Here is a 19754-nt window from a genome sequence, read left to right on the forward strand (position 1 = left end):
TAAGCTTTTCCTCACTATTAGAGAGCAACAACTAATTTTATATTTTATATCCATTAGGGGCTCTGCCTGCCAGTTCAAAAATCACTGGCTTTCACAAAGTGAGAGAAATTTAATAATTTGAAACAATCTTAGGTTATTTGTAATAGGGATTTAATTTTCATTAAAAAGCAGATCCATTTTTCCATTCCTTATTTTTTAGTCTTCATATGCCCAACATGTTTTTGCAAGATTCTTTTTCAAGCTTTACCTTCTAGTAATTCTTGCTACTTTCTGCTGTTCTCTCCATTTCTTTATTTCTAAAGAGCAGTTTTCTTTGTTGGTCATTTCTCTGGCTCCATAATACAATTTTGGATACAGTTATCAATTCTTTTATATCTGGAGTCTTTCCCCACAATTTCTCCCATCAGCAGTTTCAGATAATTGCTACATTAAAATGCAGAAGGATTACTTAAATCCACTTGACTTCATTAGCTTCCGATTTTCAAAAGTCTTTTGAAACAAAACCCTTCATGACAGACCTTTTATGTTTATCCATTTAAATCACAACGTAGAAACTAAATATGAAGTTGAATTCTATTATTTCTAAAAAACCTCACTGCTTACCACAACCAGTTCTAAAATACAAATGTATGATTTACATTTTCCCATGTAAAGGGTAAGAGATATGTTACCAAGACATTCATATCAAGATGGCTATGGCTGCAAAAATACTTGGTGACCATTTTAAATCTCCCTTTTCAAAGCACTCTAAGAACAATTTGCATTTTTAACTCTGGGAGCATATGGACTTCAATGGAAGGGAGATTCTAGCCTTAACTGATTAACATAAGTGGAAATTACTGGAAATCTTCCTTGAATGAGTCTGATACAGTCTTGAGCAAGAAAGACAGAATATAATTTATCAAGTTGCCACTAAAAATGTGCTGTTTCCTTACATTTCCCATTCCATTTTCTCCAGAGGTCTCATTTGTCTTTTATAGGAAAAGAGAAGGGGGGAAAAAATAAGAAAAAGAAAAAAATAAAAAAGAGGATCTGAAAATGTGTTCTAAATTTTTGTCCTTAAGATTTGAGGGCTAGCTCAGTAAGGCCACATAAATCACTATCATCTTAGTTACAAATTACACACCTGTACTAAAGGGATTTATATTGTACCAGTCTTAGAGACAGCTTTGCTATTTTGTCACCAAGACAGCACAACTGCACAGCCCTTATGACTATATGGTAGAAAAGATAATGCTATTTTCAGACTTATCACACTTATTTTCTTAGGGTAGTACACAATTGACTGGAACAGTAATTACCTTCACTGAATCTAGTAAACTCTTTGGGAAAAAACGTCTTAAACCAACGTCCTTCCTGGAAAAAAAAACACAGACAGCATTAAAATAAAACCCATTGTGCAGTATTACACTGCTCTCTCAGAATGGTGTTTTGGGTTTCTTTAGCTTTGCTGCTTGCTTTTTTTTAACTAGCACATGCAATATAGCAGCCGATTGCCATAGTAAGCTTGGGGGAAATTTCAACCCACCACATAATGTCCTTCCAATCTCACAAGTAACAAACACAGTACCATTAAAATGCTAACCACAGCCACTCCGCAGCAAATGCAGGATAACTGTATCTTCTAGTTGAAACTCAAGAGGGTAACACACTTAAAACAAATACCCAGAGTGGCAAGGGTATTATTTGAAATGCTCACATGGACACAGAGATGTTTTGCGTATAGAATCTGCTATTTGTACGTTTTAATAATTTACAGAATATTGAAAAAGAATATTCTTACAGCATGTAGTCATGTGAGAAGCAAAAGATATGTAAATGGCAAATTCTAATAAACATTTATTAGAATTAAGAGGCATGAGGAGAAGACTTCTCATGGTATCACCTCAGTAAGCACTATTTTTATCCTTTGTAGCCTTGTAATGAACGTGTTCTTTTAATTTCTGTTACCACTTTTTCCTCATATTGAGCATCTAATGTTAAAATTTGCAGCTTTTTCTTGCAAGTAATCTCACTTTTTCCATCTTTAATCCAGGATCCTAATTTTGTCAGTGAGCTTTGATTTTGCAAACTGAATTACACCAAGCTCACTTCCACAGTTATGAACAGGGTTCAAGCCATGATTTGAAACCCAGTACCATAAGGATTTAATATTTCAGTGGCTGAGATGTTCTGTACCTAGCTCATGCCTGGAATGTTTATGTATCACTGTAATTAAATATTAATTTCAAGAACAGTGCCTGAGAAGCTGCCAGAGATATTAGTTCAGAAGATCACTGTACAATCATGAATTAGGTGTAAAGTATTAGTAGAAAATTTGCATAAGAAAAAAAATAAAAGAAAAAAGGTGTTAGTGACTTTTTTCCTTGAAATTTAAATGTTCACCATTTCTTTCAAACAAACACCCTTATATACTTCTGAAATTAGTATGAAAGCAGTCTTGCCATGACTGCATCATTTGAACATAAACAGAAATACTTCTGGAATTCTTACATTTGGCAAGGAGAAGCCATTAGTGAGCCTGAAATATACAGTATACATTTACTGCTACCTAACAGCGCCAAGAGAAAAGCAACATTAAAATGAATAAAGAAAAAAACCCTTACTCAAAGCAGGGTATTTTTAAAGCTCTCTAAAGACAAGTAGTATGTAATTTCACTAAACACACTAAAAACATCCTCAACTAAGAGGAGCAGAACACTGGCATCTGTGCAGTGACAGTAAGCTTAAAGATTATAAAACTTTCATAAATGTTAATTCCTTTGATGCATTTCTTCTCAAATGCAAATTAGATGCAATTTATCATCCCACACAGTTAAATACATCTAACACACTATTACCATCTAAATAGCATGCAGACATTTTGACAAGGAATATATTAGTTTAACATTAAGGATAAGAGAGAAACTGTTTTAAAAACTGAAGCACCCTCCAATCACTCCAGTATTACTCATCTTAACAGTACTGCAGCACATGGCTGCGACAATCTGATTCAATTTGTTATTAACAGTTGTAGAATAGCCTTTTTTACAGATCTGCATGTAACAAATACAGCAGAGATTCTGATGCAGAGTACGACAAAACAATTCCTAATAAAATTTGTTAGTAAAGTATACTTTGTGTTTAACTGAGATGGCAAATTTATTTACTGGAAAAGCATTTAATGTTAGCATAAAGATTTAATGTCATAGTTAAAACCAAACTGTGAGCACCTGCAAATAAGAGAATAATAAGCACTGGAAACTGGAACACACAGCTTGAAACACACAACCCTAAGATCTCCTTTCCTTCCCTCCTCAGCTGCGATGTGTGGGGGCAAAACGGCCAACTCGGGATACACAACAACTCAGTCCTGCAGATTAAGAACCCAGACATCTGTTTTCTGATTACCACCAGAAGATAATTAGCAGTCAGATCCTGGTTCATACAGTTCTACTACATTTTGTGTTTAACCTCATCTACTCTATCCTACTTGTGGGCTTCAGTGTAATTTTTTTTTCCTTATGTATAAACTTCAATAGGATTATTAAACTACCAACTACAGATAGACGATACCACTTGTCATATAATAAGCAGCTTTAGGCAACATATATCTTTATTTTTCATCTTGATTGAAGTTACAACAAAAAATAATGTTAGATTAACATAATAGACTTTAACATGCTCTTTACAAAATTGTGGCTGCAGCTGTTCCTTCATATAGCTCCCATTTTTGTACTTGTAATTATCTCTGTTTTACACTAACGGGCTTCACATTTATTATGAAAAATTTTGTCTTTCATTACATGAAGCCCAACTATTAAAGGCTACTTAACAGTTTGATTCTATCTACCACTTGCCATCCAGATTTGGTCTTGTATGAAAACCTGATCAAAGAGTAATATACATCAAATAGACATCTGACAAATAGAGGCAAGAAGCAATCACACCAAATGCTGAAATGTGCCATTTAAAAATTGCACTCAGCTGGTTAAGAGCCTTATAGTGTACTAAAACTAGCAAAACCACCAAAACCCAAACAAAAAGCTTCACTTGAGAAATAGATAGTACTTGTGTAGATAAACCTCTGCAGACTATCATGGTGGCAAGATTGAATTAGAACATTTTGGCACTGTCTGAAGACTCTTCGTAGCTTATCTTCATCTATAGCCAGTTTACGGTGCCTTTATCCTGCATCTTTCCCAGCTAAATCCCACACAAATAGTTTTGTTCTTTAACAAAAAAACCTCACACACAACACCAAAAAAACCCCAACCACACAAAAATGCCCCACCAAAACACAAACCCAACCCAAACCCATGCCAACAAAGGAATAATTTTGAAGTGCACAATTCTCCAATTGCAATTTTGCATGACACTAAGGTATCAGATTTTTCTGTATCAGGGGTTTGCTTCACTTTCACAGCACAGCTTGGAAATCACAAGCACTTAAAGAAACAAACCACTGTTAAGAGCAGCCCCATGCTGAGTCCTCCAGGAGCTCCCACCTGTTACAATTATTAATTAATACTTCATGTTATCTGTTATGAATTGTTCCCTTTGTCTCATTGTTTCTGAAGTTTTTAACCTAATTACTAATGTCTGTAGCATATGAGCTGCCAAATAGTTCACTTTAAAGTATCTTTCTCAAGTTCTTACTGGAACATATGTGAACTCCAAGGACTGTAACTCACAAGACTTTCAAATCTCTTTGTCACCTTTATACATAGCCTACCTGATATTCTCATCCTGTTCATCTTTGTTAGTACTTTATCATTTTGTTAAGTGTTTCCTCAGTCTGGATTTCTACTAGTGGCTACTGAGAGAAAACTAAAGTCCTTCTAAAAACCCCCTAATTCAAACAAAACACAAAACTTAAACATTCTACATAGATCACAGAATCCCAGAATCATTGAGACTGGAATAGACCTCTGAGATCATCAAGTCCAGCCTATGACCTAACACCACCACATCGACTAGACTATGTCACTAAGTGCCACATCCAGTCTTTCCTTAAACACCTCCAGGGTCAGCAATTCCACCACCTCCCTGAGCAGTCCATTCCAGTATCTAACTACCCTTTCCATGAGGACGTGCTTTCTGACATCCAACCTAAACTTCCCATGGCACAGCTTCAGGCTGTGCCCTCTCGTCTTGTCACGAGGTGCCTGGGAAAAGAGCCTGACCCCTACCTTACTACAATTTCCCTTCAGAAAGATGAAGGAGCAGTACACAAATACCAGGCCCTATATAAACAAGTAGGCAATTCATTAAAGTTATCTTTATCTATTAAGATCACACAGTTTCCTCAAAAAGCCTTGTGGATTATTCACTGTAGGGAAAAACCTTATCTTCCACCTCCAAATTCTCTAATTTCACCTCTCTAAAATTTAGCTCACATTTCATTAAAAACAAGTACTTCACTGACACACCAACCTTTTATCTCAATTTCACATTAAACTGTACATCATCTTTTCACAAAGATAATTAGTGGTGAAGAGCAGATCATTGGTGTATGTATGTATGAAATTTATTCTAATAAATTAATACATAAAACCTATTTTTGAAGCCCTGAAGCTTCTAACAGACGTGTTTGGACTGAAGCAATCTACCACACAACATGACTGAGTAACCAAACACTTTCAGTATAAGGAACCTTCTTGGTCCTCTTAAAATATGTGATACGCATATAAATAATACACTTGCTATTCACAAGGTCACAATCCAGGAAATCCACATACTGAGCAAACAGAAGAAAAAACATACCACAAATATTTTTAAGTAACTCAAACATTACCACAGATGAATTGCAACTGAAGAATGCAACTAGGCCCAGGAAAACATTTAGAAATAAGATCACTTTAGAACTAGACTTATGAATCAGCAAAATAGCAAAAAATAGTAATAAGCCTCCTGATTAAACAACTTTAAACATCTCCAACCTTGTTTTCCTGGACCACAGTTATAGGTGCTCTTCCTACCTCTACACCTTGATAGGTTTCATCATCCTTTTCTTTTATTGAATCACTCAAAGATCTCAACAGGCTTCATGGAATAAAAAGTTACAACAGAAATGTTCAGTTACTGAACTGAATTTAATGTCCCTGATTAGGAAAAAGTTCACACCTCAGTCTAGCACACAATACTTACTCTAACACTTCATAGTTGGACTTCTTTTCTAATGCATTGCCTCTCATCTCTCCGTAGGATCTCCTGAAGTCAGGAAAAATATTTGAAAGCGACAATTACTGGATGATCCAGCCTAAAACCACAACATCAATGCAGTCACATCTTTCAGAGACTTACCATTGGAAAGCATTGGTAGAATGAATTCAAACATAAGGTTGAAGAATAATTTACTAACATGTAACAGGCCAGATTTTTATTTTACAAAACAAACAGGACTACAGCAGTACTACATATTTAGAGCTACTTTAAATCATCCTAACTACACCGCTACTGAAAGCAGTGCTCTAACCTGCCCTTCAGCAGCTCCCTTATACCATCACAGCACCTCCATGCTTTGTAACAGCACTTATGTCTGTGCATGTAACAGGCAGAACCAGAGGAAGCAGGAGTGATGAAAACTAATCATTTCAGTCCAGACATGTTCACACAAAAAATAATAAATTAAAAAATAAAAATCAAAAGTGAGTAGCTGTTGTTGGAAGAGGGATGGGATCATTCTCTTCACTGAGAAAGTAGACCAGAGAGTGTAGTAGTCTACTAGAAATATCTCATGAAAAGGCTCTGAAGAGCCATAAGCACGAGAACCATGGAAGTCAGGAGGACTTGGCTGACAAAAGTAATGGATTATTATACTCATTTACAGATTTTGAAATAAGATACCAACATTTCTGAAATTATCTAAGGAGTTTGCAGTTATACAAAGAATTTGTTTTATCTTCAAAACTTACAGAAAAGATACCAGGCTTCCCTGCATTGTGTAAAACATTTCATAAGCCTAATTTTTTTTTTAATTTTGGAGAGTATTGTTCAAAGTACACTGTCATTCTCTGCTAACAGGTTTTAATTTGCCACTAATTTCTTATCAGTTTTACTTCATCCCTAACCTGCCTCTGTGAGACAACAGCAGAACTAAAGCAAGTGTTTCAGGCTGGAAAAATCTCCATAAATTAGCAAAAACCAAAACACACATTTCAAAAGCTGTGCTGGGAACTTCCTCAAGGAGCTGTTAATCTGATAAATTTATCTATATTTTCCAGCTGTTTATACAGTTGAGAAGAGCACCAAAACCATCCAAAAGAATCCTTAAGATTTAATAATTTGAAAATTGCATCAAAAAAATTGAGTAAATGAAAATAGGAAAAGTAGCAGCATATAGCTTTAATTACATTCTTTAGCTGCAGGATTTATATATGCACAAAGACGTGTCTATTTGCTAACTAACACCACAGATGCCAGGGGTGGGGCGGAGGTTTAAATATACTTTGAATAATTCAGATAAGAAATTCACCTAAAAGGCAGTATCAAGATGTAATTAACCAAAATTTTAAAATAAATATTAATTTAAAAATCACTAGAAACTGATTACAATACAACCTACTTATTTTTTCTTCAAATTATTTTGTGTAAAGTGTTATGTTTTATTCAACTACACTGGTCAGAAATCGATGAACTATAAGCAGTTTCAAAATTAATGTACATATTCTATCAGAAACTTGTTCAATAATAAATGAAATTATCAGCTTACCGGATTTCAAGGCAACCTAGTTTCAAAGCAATTTCCTGGTCCACTTGATCTGCAATTTCTAACATATAGTCATTTTTCACCTACAGCAAAAGAAGTAGGTATGTATCACAGAGAGATCAGTTCAGTGCCAATACAGACTAAAATGCTGTCCAAACAAGATTAAAATAAATACATCTTAAGTTTAATTTTTTGGAGTGACTACTTACAGTGCATGAAGAGAAAGTGAAGTTACGTTCATATTGCCCACGAACAAGCTGCACTTTTCTAAGAAACCCATTAATTGCAATTAACTCAATGAAAAACCTCCTTATCTAAATCTGTATTACTTAAGTTATATTAAATATAATCAGAATCTTCACAGGAGGCTGAGCAGATGGTGGCACCTGCATTCAAGATATGTGAATGCATGCTTTGTTCTTGAACCATCTTGGTCAACTGTTTTTAATTTTGTATATATAAACCAGACAAATGTTCATGCATTATTGTGAAAACAAAACCAGTAGTAAGTAAAAAGTAGTATGTGAATATGATACTACATACTGACTTAAAATAATGTTTGAATTAGCAAAGAAGAAACAAGAGTCAAACTAAATGGTTACAATCCAGAAATAAAACAGGCCAAGGAGTGTGCTCTGACCTGGAGGTGGCCAAACACTATAGCCAAATGGTCATCCCTCCTAAAAAGGACAGAACAGGGTATTTGGACCCCTGGTGGCATGTACTTTGTTGGGGTTCTGAAAAAGCTGTCCCACAGAGCATGCAGAGTATTCAAGGTGGACTATAGTGGGTCAAAGCTTCATCAAGTGTTCTGGACTTGCTAAGATTGAGGCAGGCAGAAAGCCTACTTTAGGTAGTATTTTCTCCACATTAATTTATAAAGTTACTAACAACAAAAAAAAGACAACAAGAGAGAACACAACTACTGCTAAGATCTTGACTTTGCAAATCCTGTCTTCTATGCAACAGAAATTTTCTGCAGAAGCAGAACTTTTAATGGATCATGTTATCCTCTGTCTAATGAAATCATAAACTTGCTATTGAGATTCTAAAGCTTAAGATCCTGAAGTTGCAGGAGATCCTGAAATACAACAAAAATCTACAGCTGACTTGCAGATCTGAGAAGATGATACGTTTCGAAAGCAAAACACTTCACAAAATGTTTTTTTGAGTGATGACAAGCTGCAAGAACCACTATTTCAAACTGCTATCACTATGAAATTGATAATTTGAAAGATAAGGGAAGTGCAGCAGCAGATTCAACAGTTGGAGGTCCTCCCCAGTCAGCATCCTCCCAGCTAACACATGAGCACACACCGCAGCATTCTCTCATCACCAATGTGACAGCTGGATCCAGCCCTACACTACAAAGCAACACACACTTAAGACCTTTCTAGTTATGAAGTGCAAAAAAAAAATTACAATTCATTATTGAAAGACGTGAAAGAACAAATATGATATACAAAAAGAGTGAGAGAAGAAATTACTACAATAACTGCAACATAAAGGGAAAGCTTCTTACATTTGAACTCATACAGGTACTCAACATAACAAGCATCAACAGGGAGCTGGAGTGGCAGCAGCTGCCCCCTTCACTAAACCAGGCAGGGGGTCCTGCAAGCCACCGCAGCAGGCCATGCTGTGGGGTGGGAGCTGGGCATCCCCATAGAATGGCAGTGTGGCCCATTCCCTACCTCGTGCCAGGCCAGCGGCTTGGCCCCTCCCAAGCTGATGTACAGGGGCTCCTGTACAGCCTGGGCGGGTGGGCGACTGCCTCAAGCACTCAGCTCCCCAGGCAGCTGCAGGCCAAGTGCAGCCCCAAGGGCTTCCTCCTCAGCCACACCAGGCAAAACCTAGTAATCCAGGATTGCCTTCAGTATAGCTGCTGTGCCACAAAAACCCGAGTAAGCATGAACAGCACATTCAATAACCACAACACAAAACCAGAGTGTTGGCCTGTGGTGGTGCTCAGTCATCCTCACAGTAAAAAAGTTTCCTGATATCCAGAGGGAACCTCTGGTGTTTCAATTCTTGCCCATTTCCTCTGGTCCTGGCACTGGGTACCACTGAAAAGAACCTAACTCTGTCCTTTTTGTACCCTCCATTCAGGTATTTATAGATACTGTAAGACTCTCACTGAGCCTTCTCTTCTCCAGGGTAAACAGTCCCAGCTCTCTCAGCTTTTCTTCATAGGAGAGACTCTCTAGGCCTTTCTTCGCCTTCCTGGCCCTTCACTGGGCTCTCTGCAGAAGCTTGCTCTCTCTTCTACTCAGAATCATTACAACACCCAGAGGAATTTTCAAGAAATTGGGCAGTCCAGAAGCTTGAGCACTTCCGTCAAGCCTGTACTGATGTGCCAACATGGGAATAAGGTTCCCAGGAAAGGGCACTTCTGCCAACAAGACAAAAAATGCACAGATTCCGAGCAGTATTTAATCTCAATTAGTGGCCATTTACAATTACTTTTCATTCTCCTCCCGAACTGCACCTGTTAGTAATGGCGTGTTATTTCATAAAGAGAGTATCTACAACCAAGGACTTTTTAACTTTAAATTAGAACTACCAACTAGATGTCTTAAAAAATGGCACAACATAGTAATTTAAACAGAAAATTAAATGAGAGCTTCTGTTCATCATTAAGCATATGCAATCTGTCAGACCCTGGCTGAGAGCACTTAAATCAGAAATGTAGTTTTCAGACTCCTATGTTATAACCATAAACGACCTCTGCTGTATGCATAGGTGGCAGCTAGAACAGTGTTCCTTGTTTGTACACATGCATGGGATATTTGAAAAGTAAGAAACAATTTAAATTAAGATCCAGATTCTACTTAAGCTCAGTTTTCATATGGACTCCTGAATTCCAGAAACGCATCAGGTTAAAAGAAACTACGAACAATTTACTTCTTGTTTTTATTATCCATATGGAGGCTTAATGAGCTTGAGTTGTACTCATTTCACTCTCCTTTTCCCGAGAATTCATCCTTATGTATAGAACAAGTTATTTCATCTAAAAAAGCTAACACACCTATTCACAAAACCCAATAGCTGGCCTGCCCTACATCCACCTGAATTAAAACAGCCATTGGCTTTTTCCTTTAAACTACACATTTATTTTTGTGAATAATTTCGAAATTTTTTATCACCACAAAAATCTCAGAGCTGTTATCCACCTATTCCTTGAGGTATTCAGACACCTAAAAGAACGGTCCATAGTGAAGTATTTTTTCCCTACCTTTCCTTTGCAGAATCTATGCTAATTTGAGGCTGCTAGTATACCATGATCTAATATGTATTCATTTATCTTCACAGTTCATTGCCTTGTAGATCCCAGTACTAAAGTACTTCATTTGTTAAACTAAACAGCCTAGGAATATCTTCAGTTTCATTCAAACATATTTTTAAATGCTGCTATCCCCAAGAAACTAGTATTCCATAAATAAATAAGGAACATTATCCAAGTATTTAAAGTTTGGGGCTTTTTCATCTTGCTTTCTGGCTTGTGAGCTTTCACTAATTCCAGTCATGTTTTCCCAATTTGACTCTGCAACTACAGGCACAGAACATGCCAAAAAAAAACCCCAATGTTAAAAGCCATCCCAAATCCACCAGTTCAGGGAAAAAAAAAAAAAAAAAAAAAAAAGAGAGAAAAAAGGTATGTTGAAACTCTCAGCTTATTTGCAACACACAAGTGAGACATTTTCACCACAATGCTGCAAGCAGACAATTGCCTAGTTGAGTGCACAGGTTTCTTAAGATAAGCAGAAAAAAGGGTTGATTTTGCTTGCGCACACGAGTCCAGAAAACATGTACAGAGGTATCCCATAAAGGTGGAGTAAGTTCATATATTCCTTCCACCTCACATTTTAGCCAACATAAACCCTCCCTTGCTAATTTATTGTGTGGGGAGTGTGTTGTTTCTGAAGCTCCAGGGTACAGTAAAAAGGCGTTTCGAGTCCTTCAAATTCACTACATTATTGAGCCTGAAGAACAGGTAGGGATACCTTTATCCACAAGAGAAAAGAAATGAAAACATAAAACACTCTCCTCCTTCAGTGTGCACAAATGACTAATAGCAGTGTTGACAGAATCAGTCATTACATCCTCTTATAAAAATTAATAGCAACACATGATTATCATGAACCACTTGAATATATATGACATACATCCATTTTTTCTTGTGTTTGAACTTTGGAAGGAGATTGTAAACTTCAGGAAGCCTGTGGCCATAATCTTGAGTCCAACTGGATTGAGCAGTATCCTACTACAGATAGCAAGAGTAATAAATTGATAGAAGGAATTAATTTTATTTTGGTTTTTTTAATTGTTTCCGCCTCTGAAACCTGTTTCCACACATTGTTCTTTAAATTTCAGTAAGTACAAGGCAAAGAAATAAAAGGCAGATTCAATTTCTACTCTCAGAATACTAATGAGAACTTCTTTTATCACCTTTAATTTTTCTTGACTATTCTCTTTAAGAAGGCATTAGATCAATGCAAGTGCTAAAGCTTGTGCAAAGATTAGACAAGAATTTTGCAGGAGGTTCAGCATGAGCTCTGTAGCCTCCTAAGGAAAATGCCTCAAGAAATATTAAATGGAAGAGACGCAAGAGATAATTTAATGGTAATTAAGTGCACTGCCGCAAGGCAACTGAATAGTTTTCCTAGAAGTCTTTTGTGTTTGTTCAATTATTACTTTTATTATTGTTGCTAATATAGTTAAATGAGAGAAATAAGAATATTTTTTTTGTTTAAGACAAAAAAGGCTCTGTCTATAAAAGCATAAAGCCTATTCACATAGAAAGAAACAAAAACTAAAGTCTGACAAAACCTAAGAATTATACCATTTTTCCTGTTTACTACAAATTCAGAAGAAGTATATTGAGAGAATGAATCCTGATCTGTGGGTTTTGGAGATACTCTTATCTGTGACCTCATGTACCTCCCACAGAAGTGCTTTCCCTAAGATTTTTAAATGATCAAACAAGTTTAAATTACATTTACAGTCAAACTGGTGTATGCTTTGGGAGAGAAAGGATTAGACTATTGAAGTTCCATTAAACGTGGTATAATGGAAATCCAAACTACTTCAGGTTTCTAGAGGAATACTGCTACAATGTCAGCATTAGAAGTAGTAACTGTACTTGCATTTTCTTTTTCACAGGCTGATGACTAAGAATTAATATGACCTCTGCTTCACAATTGTAGTTAACTTCTGGGTCACAACAGTTACAGTGTAGTACAAGAACAGGACGCACTGTGTGAAAAATATGAACGTCCAGCACAAGTGCACCTCTGAGAGACAGGAAAAAAAATCTGATAAAAAGTGAACCAAAACTGTCACTCCCTCTCTAACACACACTACCTGTGTTCAGTGAATACATGCTTAGGAAGAATAGTAGTATTTAAAGCAAATTAACTACAGGACCAACATAATTCCGTGCCATAATGTACTTCACAGACTCACAGAATCAACAAGGTTGGAAAAGACCTCAAGGATCATCAAAGTCCAACCTGTCACCTAAGACCTCATGACTACTAAACCATGTCACCAAATGCCACGTCCAATCCCCTCTTGAACACCTCCAGGGATGGTGACTCCACCACCCCCCTGGGCAGCACATTCCAAAGGCTAACAACTCTCTCCATGAAGAACTTTCTCCTCACCTCAACCATAAACCTCCCCTGGCACAGCTTGAGACTGTGTCCTCTTGTTCTGCTGCTGGTTGCCTGGGAGAAGAGACCAAACCCCTCCTGGCTACAACCTCCCTTCAGGTAGTTGTAGACAGCAATGAGGTCACCCTGAGCCTCCTCTTCTCCAGGCTAAACACCCCCAGCTCCCTCAGCCTCTCCTCGCAGGGCTTGTGTTCGAGGCCTCTCCCCAGCCTCGTTGCCCTTCTCTGGACACGTTCAAGTATCTCAATGTCCTTCTTAAATTGAGGAGCCCAGAACTGGACACAGTACTCGAGGTGCAGCCTAACCAGTGCTGAGTACAGGGCACAATGACTTCCCTGCTCCTGCTGGTCACACTATGCCTGATGCGGGCCAGGATGCCATTGGCTCTCTTGGCCACCTGGGCACACTGCTGGCTCCTGTTCAGTTGCTGTCAATCGGTACCCCCAGGTCCCTTTCCACCTGGCTGCTCTCCAGCCACTCTGACTCCAGCCTGTAGCTCTGCATGGGGTTGTTGTGGCCGAAGTGCAGCACCTGGCACTTGGACTTGTTGAATGCCATCCTGTTGGACTCTGCCCATCTGTCCAGCCTGTCAAGGTCCCTCTGCAGAGCCCTTCTACCTTCTAACAGATCAACACCTGCTCCCAGCTTGGTGTCATCTGCAAATTTACTGGTGATGGACTCAATCCCCTCATCCAGATCATCAATAAAGATATTGAACAGGATGGGGCCCAGCACTGATTCCTGAGGGACACCACTAGTGACAGGCTGCCAGCTGGATGTGGTACCATTCAGTACCGCCCTCTGGGCTCGGCCCTCCAGCCAGTTCCTAACCCAGCACAGAGTGCTGCTGTCCAAGCCACAGGCTGACAGCTTGGCCAGGAGTTTGCTGTGGGGGACAGTGTCAAAGGCCTTGCTGAAGTCCAGGTAGACTACATCCACAGCCTTTGCCACATACATTTGCTGCCATAGTAATGGTGAGAACTGACTTTACCATCTATTCTCACCAATATTTCAAAATACTTTTTGACACTATTCTTCACTGGCTACCCAGAACAAAAATCTCTCTAAATTTCAAAGATCCTCTTAGATCATAATGAAAAAAATGGAGGTGAACAATGAACAGTGAACCAGTAAGCTTTTTCCACAAGGACAGACATGTAAATAAAAGTCCACTTTCATTTCTGATGTCAATGGACAAATTATGGATGGTGGAACTTCTAACTTGTCAACATTTACTAGGAATTAATGAGCACTTTCCTAGCTCTATAAATGGCTAACGAATTCCAGCTGGTATAATTTAAAATAAAAAAACTGGAGACAGGAAAGCCCATGTTCGTGAAGATGGAAAAATTAGAGAATAGCCCTATGCTAGTGCACATGATTTAAGAAGAAATCTATCACAGGCACCATATTTTATATACCAGCTGCTACTTTCAAAAGCCATCTGCTTCATTTTCCTGCACACTTTTTTTATGCAGCTGCAGTATTTCAGCAAAATGTTCACTCAGGCTGACAAGCCATCTTGCCAGTGCACTTCATAAAACCACCACACTGGATTTAAATTTCTTTATTAAAGACAAGAGAAAATAATTGTGAACTTATAAACAAATGCTTTCCAGGGGTTTAGGGATTTAAAAAATAGTTCTTGCTGTGTCTTAAACATATTTTAGGTTTAGATTTGTTTACATCTTTAGAAATTAATTGATTGAACTTTCTGTTGGGTTTTCTTTTCAAGTGTAACTACTGTGGAAATTATTTAGCAACAGTACTAGCAAATGGTGCCTCAAAAAGGACAAATAACTATTAGCCACTAGATTGACTTTTGCAGCTCATGTAGTGTTACCAAGAAATTTCCCACAGGATAATATCCAGTTTTTCAGGAGGACAGTTTAAAAATAAGCAATCCAGTTCTCTTGTTTTACTTTCAGTGTCTATGACCTACTTACACAACTTTTTAAATTTTTTTTTTGTTGAGGCATTGCTTTGAGAACAGCATTTCAAGTGATCCCTTAAGAGTTAAGCATGTAACAAAAATCACTACCACAAGGTAAGATATTTAGATAAGCAAACAAAGAAACAAAACGTCTTCTGTATTCCATTTATTAAGTAGTATAAGAATCACAATTTAATGATGCATGGAAAGCAAAGATTCACACATTACATCATTTTCTCCCCATCCATTTGTCCTACATTCATATTTTTAGATATAGGTTTTTTATATTAGAAAATTATGCAATTTTGCTTAGTTTTGTATTAACAAATACAACCTTCCTGTATTTGCAATAATTATTTGTTCTCCTTTTTAACAGCAAAGGTATGTTCTAGCACCTGCTTTTAAACATTCAGGATTCTAATTCCTGGAAGTGTTGGTGTTTGGTGTATGCAATAGCTCACTTTCAGCCACCACACACTGCTCATCAGGACCTTTACACCATCCACAATACTTCTGGTGATGTCGGTCCCATGGAACTCCAGTGATTTTTTTTTCTGTAGTTTACCAGTCCTTAAATTCCACCTTCTGTAAGATGATATCCATCAGAAAACGTGACCTTCAGCAACAACTTACGTGACCATGACAATGATTGATACACGAACCACACCATGTGTTTTTCCCGCAATTTCACACTGAAATAACATTGCTGTGTCTAGAGTACTCCTGTGCAGACTGCATTGTGTTCCGCACTTCCAGCAGGTACCATATGCAAGTTGACCATAATGCACAACACACCTCTTCTATGGTACCCTATCATACAATTATCTCAAGTGTATTTTCCACTGTAATCTTTCTTGTAGCATTAAATGCACCACAGAAATGCTGTAGCGTACTCTGGGACAGAAACATTGTTAGATAAGGCTAAACAGTCACCCGATGCACTTGCTTGTAATCACCAAACTGCAGAAGATCACTCCTCCATTTTCTTGAAGCAGAGACAAAGTCCATTTACCAACAGCAGGTTCCTGTAGGACACTGAATTTTCTTCACTATAGAATCAGAACAATCAGCTTGAAAAAAACGGGATTCCAACCAACAGTTACTATAGTCTCAGAAATTTCAAAGATTTGTGCCTCACCTGCTTTGAACTGAGTACCACAAGCATAAAAAGCCCAAAGCATGCTTTTAGTATCAGTAGTATTTTCAGGAGCCACTTCAATGATTGTAATGGTAATTTTTGAAATATGCACAGGAAGGAAACATACATGCATTTCCACCCCTATTTACTTATCTAATAGTATCAGACTTATCTTTTGTAATAAGTCTACATTAGGGAAAATTAAAGCTTTGGCCTCTTCTAGTGGAGTTAAAAGCACAGATTCAGTATCAGGATAACATTCATTTGCCATCTGCCCCAGGTGCTCCTCCTCTTCGTCTTCCAAGGTCACAGTCTCTATATTATCTAGAGGTGATCTTTGACATCTGTAACTAATTTTAGAAGCTCCTCTGTTAATAATAAGGGCATTAGAGAGGTGGGGTAAGGGGGAAAATCAACTTCTGATGAGCCATTGTTAGGGACAGAAGTTACAAATGACCCTTCTGTCTGAGTGGGCTGATCTCCAGATGTCACTGCAATACACACTGCTGCTTCCCAGATCTTCCATAAAGTAGGACTATACTCTGGGGAGCCATAGAGCACTCAGCATACTACACACACATTGCTGGCACCTAATTTTACACTTCTCCTTTCCAACACAGAGTATTCCTTTTCCAGAACAAATGAGTCCAAGCATCACCAGGAGTAAGCTTTTTTTGTGTCTGATGTGTGTTGTATACAACCTAGTCCACTAATTGGAGTAACATTTTGTGCAAGATTACACATCCATACATCAGTACACAGAAGTTTGTCCCAAGCATTTTAAATCTGTCTTCTTGAATTAAGAGCAATTCACACAACTTCAAGAAAGCCCACAAGCCCTACTTTCATCACTCTAGCTGACAGATGGAAATTTTAAATCAAAGCAGCCATTTTTCTATGGACTGAGCTTGACTATGTAAGAGGGATTTAGGAATATGAGTGCATTTTACATTCCTATCATACAGCACTGCTAACAGTAAGCAGGCATCTCACATAACATTTGGAAGATACTAAGCTCCACAATATAAACAGCAAGATCTACAACCAGAACATTGGCATAGTTTTCAGAGTGTAAATCAACTATTACAGTTTAAAAATTAGTACTTTCTGAGAAATAGTAAATTTCAGCAATTTCAAGAAACAAACCCCTGTAAGGAATATCTTACTTGTAGCTACTTTAGGAAGCTGTAAGGAGCAAACAGGTGATATTCAGTTTAATTTATAGTATTTTAAAGGATGTGTATATTGGAAAACCTTTTTAAGAAGCTGCAATTCTTACATTTATTACCACTTCCCTGTAGGGCACAGTTTGTATGTCAACCATTAATTCTTACTGAAAGATCTTTTGTGGGGTTTTTTGTTTCTTTCTTTTAATTTAAACAGGCTGACAGTATCAGGAACAATGCCAGCTCTTCTCTCTCTGTCCTTGATTTTCTTCAAAGTTTTTGCTGTCAAAGTCACTTGCTTTAGGTCTTCTATTTTTATTAGGGTGTAAGACACACTGTTACTTAATTAGGTTAAAGAGTCTAATTCCCAGCCTGCACTTCAAATTATATCTCATGCACCTAAGCCTTATAAAACTTTAATAATTAAGTTATTACAGTAATTGCCTGGACTTAGCATCTCCTACATGCTGAGAAACAATGTTAGAAAAATAATTTATTTTGCATGATGCATTTATCTGCCACAATACAGAGGAAAACGCTAGCTTTAACTTTACAGACACTACAGAGGAAGAATATATGCCATTTATCCAAAATAAACTTTGCATCCTCTTTCTTCAGAGTTCTTTATTTCCTTCCTTTTTTTTTAGAAGGAAACAAAAATAATTTCTCTCTTTTTATAAAAAGCTTCCTTATGAAAATGACTGCATTCCAGTCATCTGGTGAAACACAGAATCCCTGTGGCAAAAAAAATTTAGCTCAGTATTTCATGGAACATCACTGACATGCCCTAACTTTTGAGATCATCCTCTCTCTGCTTGCAGTTCCTTCTTGTCTGCATTACACAAATTTGGCTTGTTTTAAAAAGAAATAGAAAACACAGTCCAGTCCTATGGTCTCCTTCATTATATATACATCCACTTCCAGTGCAGCTCCACACTACGTAAGTGTTACAGTTTGAAAGGGGAACTTTAACCTAGATCCTCACTGTAAAGACTGGAAGTAAAATAAATTACCATTGGATGCAAAAGGAAAAGTAATAAGGTTTATATAATTCATTGGATTGCTAATAGGATATAGAGCAGAGGCATAAACAATTCTTTCTCTCTTCTGTCACTCCTGCTTGCAACTTTCTTCCCTCTCTCTTCTGTGCCCTGACCCGGGGTATCTCTGTTTTAACTACTGTGTGAGGTAATGGGAAGGAGGGAGGGAGTGGGGGAGGAGGTGAACAGGTCCCCTGGATCCATCCAGCAGGTTCTGAGGAGTCTGTGTTGTTTACAAATTGTAAATATATATATACACACAGTACATATATATTTTGTACATATTCATTGCATTTCATTTCATATTTCTAGATTGTAGTTGACTTGTAAATACAGCTTCATTTGCTTCCATCCCAAACTGAGTTAGTCTGTCAATTTATTTTGTGGGATAGTTTCTCCAAATTAATTGGGGGGTAATTTCAACCCACCACAATAAGGCACCACAGAGAAGATTCTACACTGATAAAACCCCAAAAAACGAACAAAACCCCCCCACACCAAAACCCCCCACACCTTTTCTGGTTGTTTGGCATCTAAAAAAAAAAAAATCCCAAAAAGTTACTTTAAAAGTCATTTGTTTGAAGCACAAGGACAGCAACAATAGAACAGCTGATGCTTAAGAGCTGGCTTCCCCTCCACCCTCATACAGATGCTTACTCCCTTTTCATCAAGGGATAAACCATCTCCAATTACTGGAGGCTAACATGTTATTCAAGGATAAATGTGTGCAGGCTCTTGTCCCACAATAAAAGGAAGGCAATTCAAGTAGCTTACGTCTGATTCTCATTATATGAATGTTTTTAAAGCTGTATTCTATCTTGATGTGAGATATGGCTTTCATTCCTCATTCAGCTATTAAGACAAAAAGAGCAAACCCTGCCCCATTTATTTCCACCTCCCAACAGCCATCTCACTGGAACAGACGAAAGGAAGACACTTGCAATGAATTTCACCAAAACTTACTTAAAGCAACCAGCAATGCTCCGAAAAAGAAAAATTAAGTCTAGTTTTCATTACTTGGAAACTTCCTGATTTTTAGTTCTCCTTTTGTACCTTTATGCTTATTTCCTCTAAAGTTTGCTTGGAAAACGTAACATTTGATAAGACATATC

General features: G+C 37.5%; 1 protein-coding gene across 27 annotated transcripts in view; it reads right to left on the reverse strand.

Moving 5' to 3' along the window:
* The window catches only part of PTK2 (protein tyrosine kinase 2), a 152024-nt gene that overhangs the window by 72310 nt on the left and 59960 nt on the right, over positions 1–19754 (reverse strand). For all 27 annotated transcript variants that reach the window (XM_054385672.1, XM_054385648.1, XM_054385671.1 and 24 more), the window contains 3 exons: positions 7694–7773; positions 6130–6192; positions 1302–1356 (listed from right to left, as the gene is read on the reverse strand). In XM_054385672.1, coding sequence (XP_054241647.1) covers positions 1302–1356; positions 6130–6192; positions 7694–7773 — 198 coding nt within the window. The remainder of the gene's footprint in view (positions 1–1301; positions 1357–6129; positions 6193–7693; positions 7774–19754) is intronic.

This window comes from Indicator indicator, chromosome 12 (genome assembly GCF_027791375.1).
Source record: "Indicator indicator isolate 239-I01 chromosome 12, UM_Iind_1.1, whole genome shotgun sequence".
Classification (NCBI taxonomy): Eukaryota; Metazoa; Chordata; class Aves; order Piciformes; family Indicatoridae; genus Indicator; species Indicator indicator.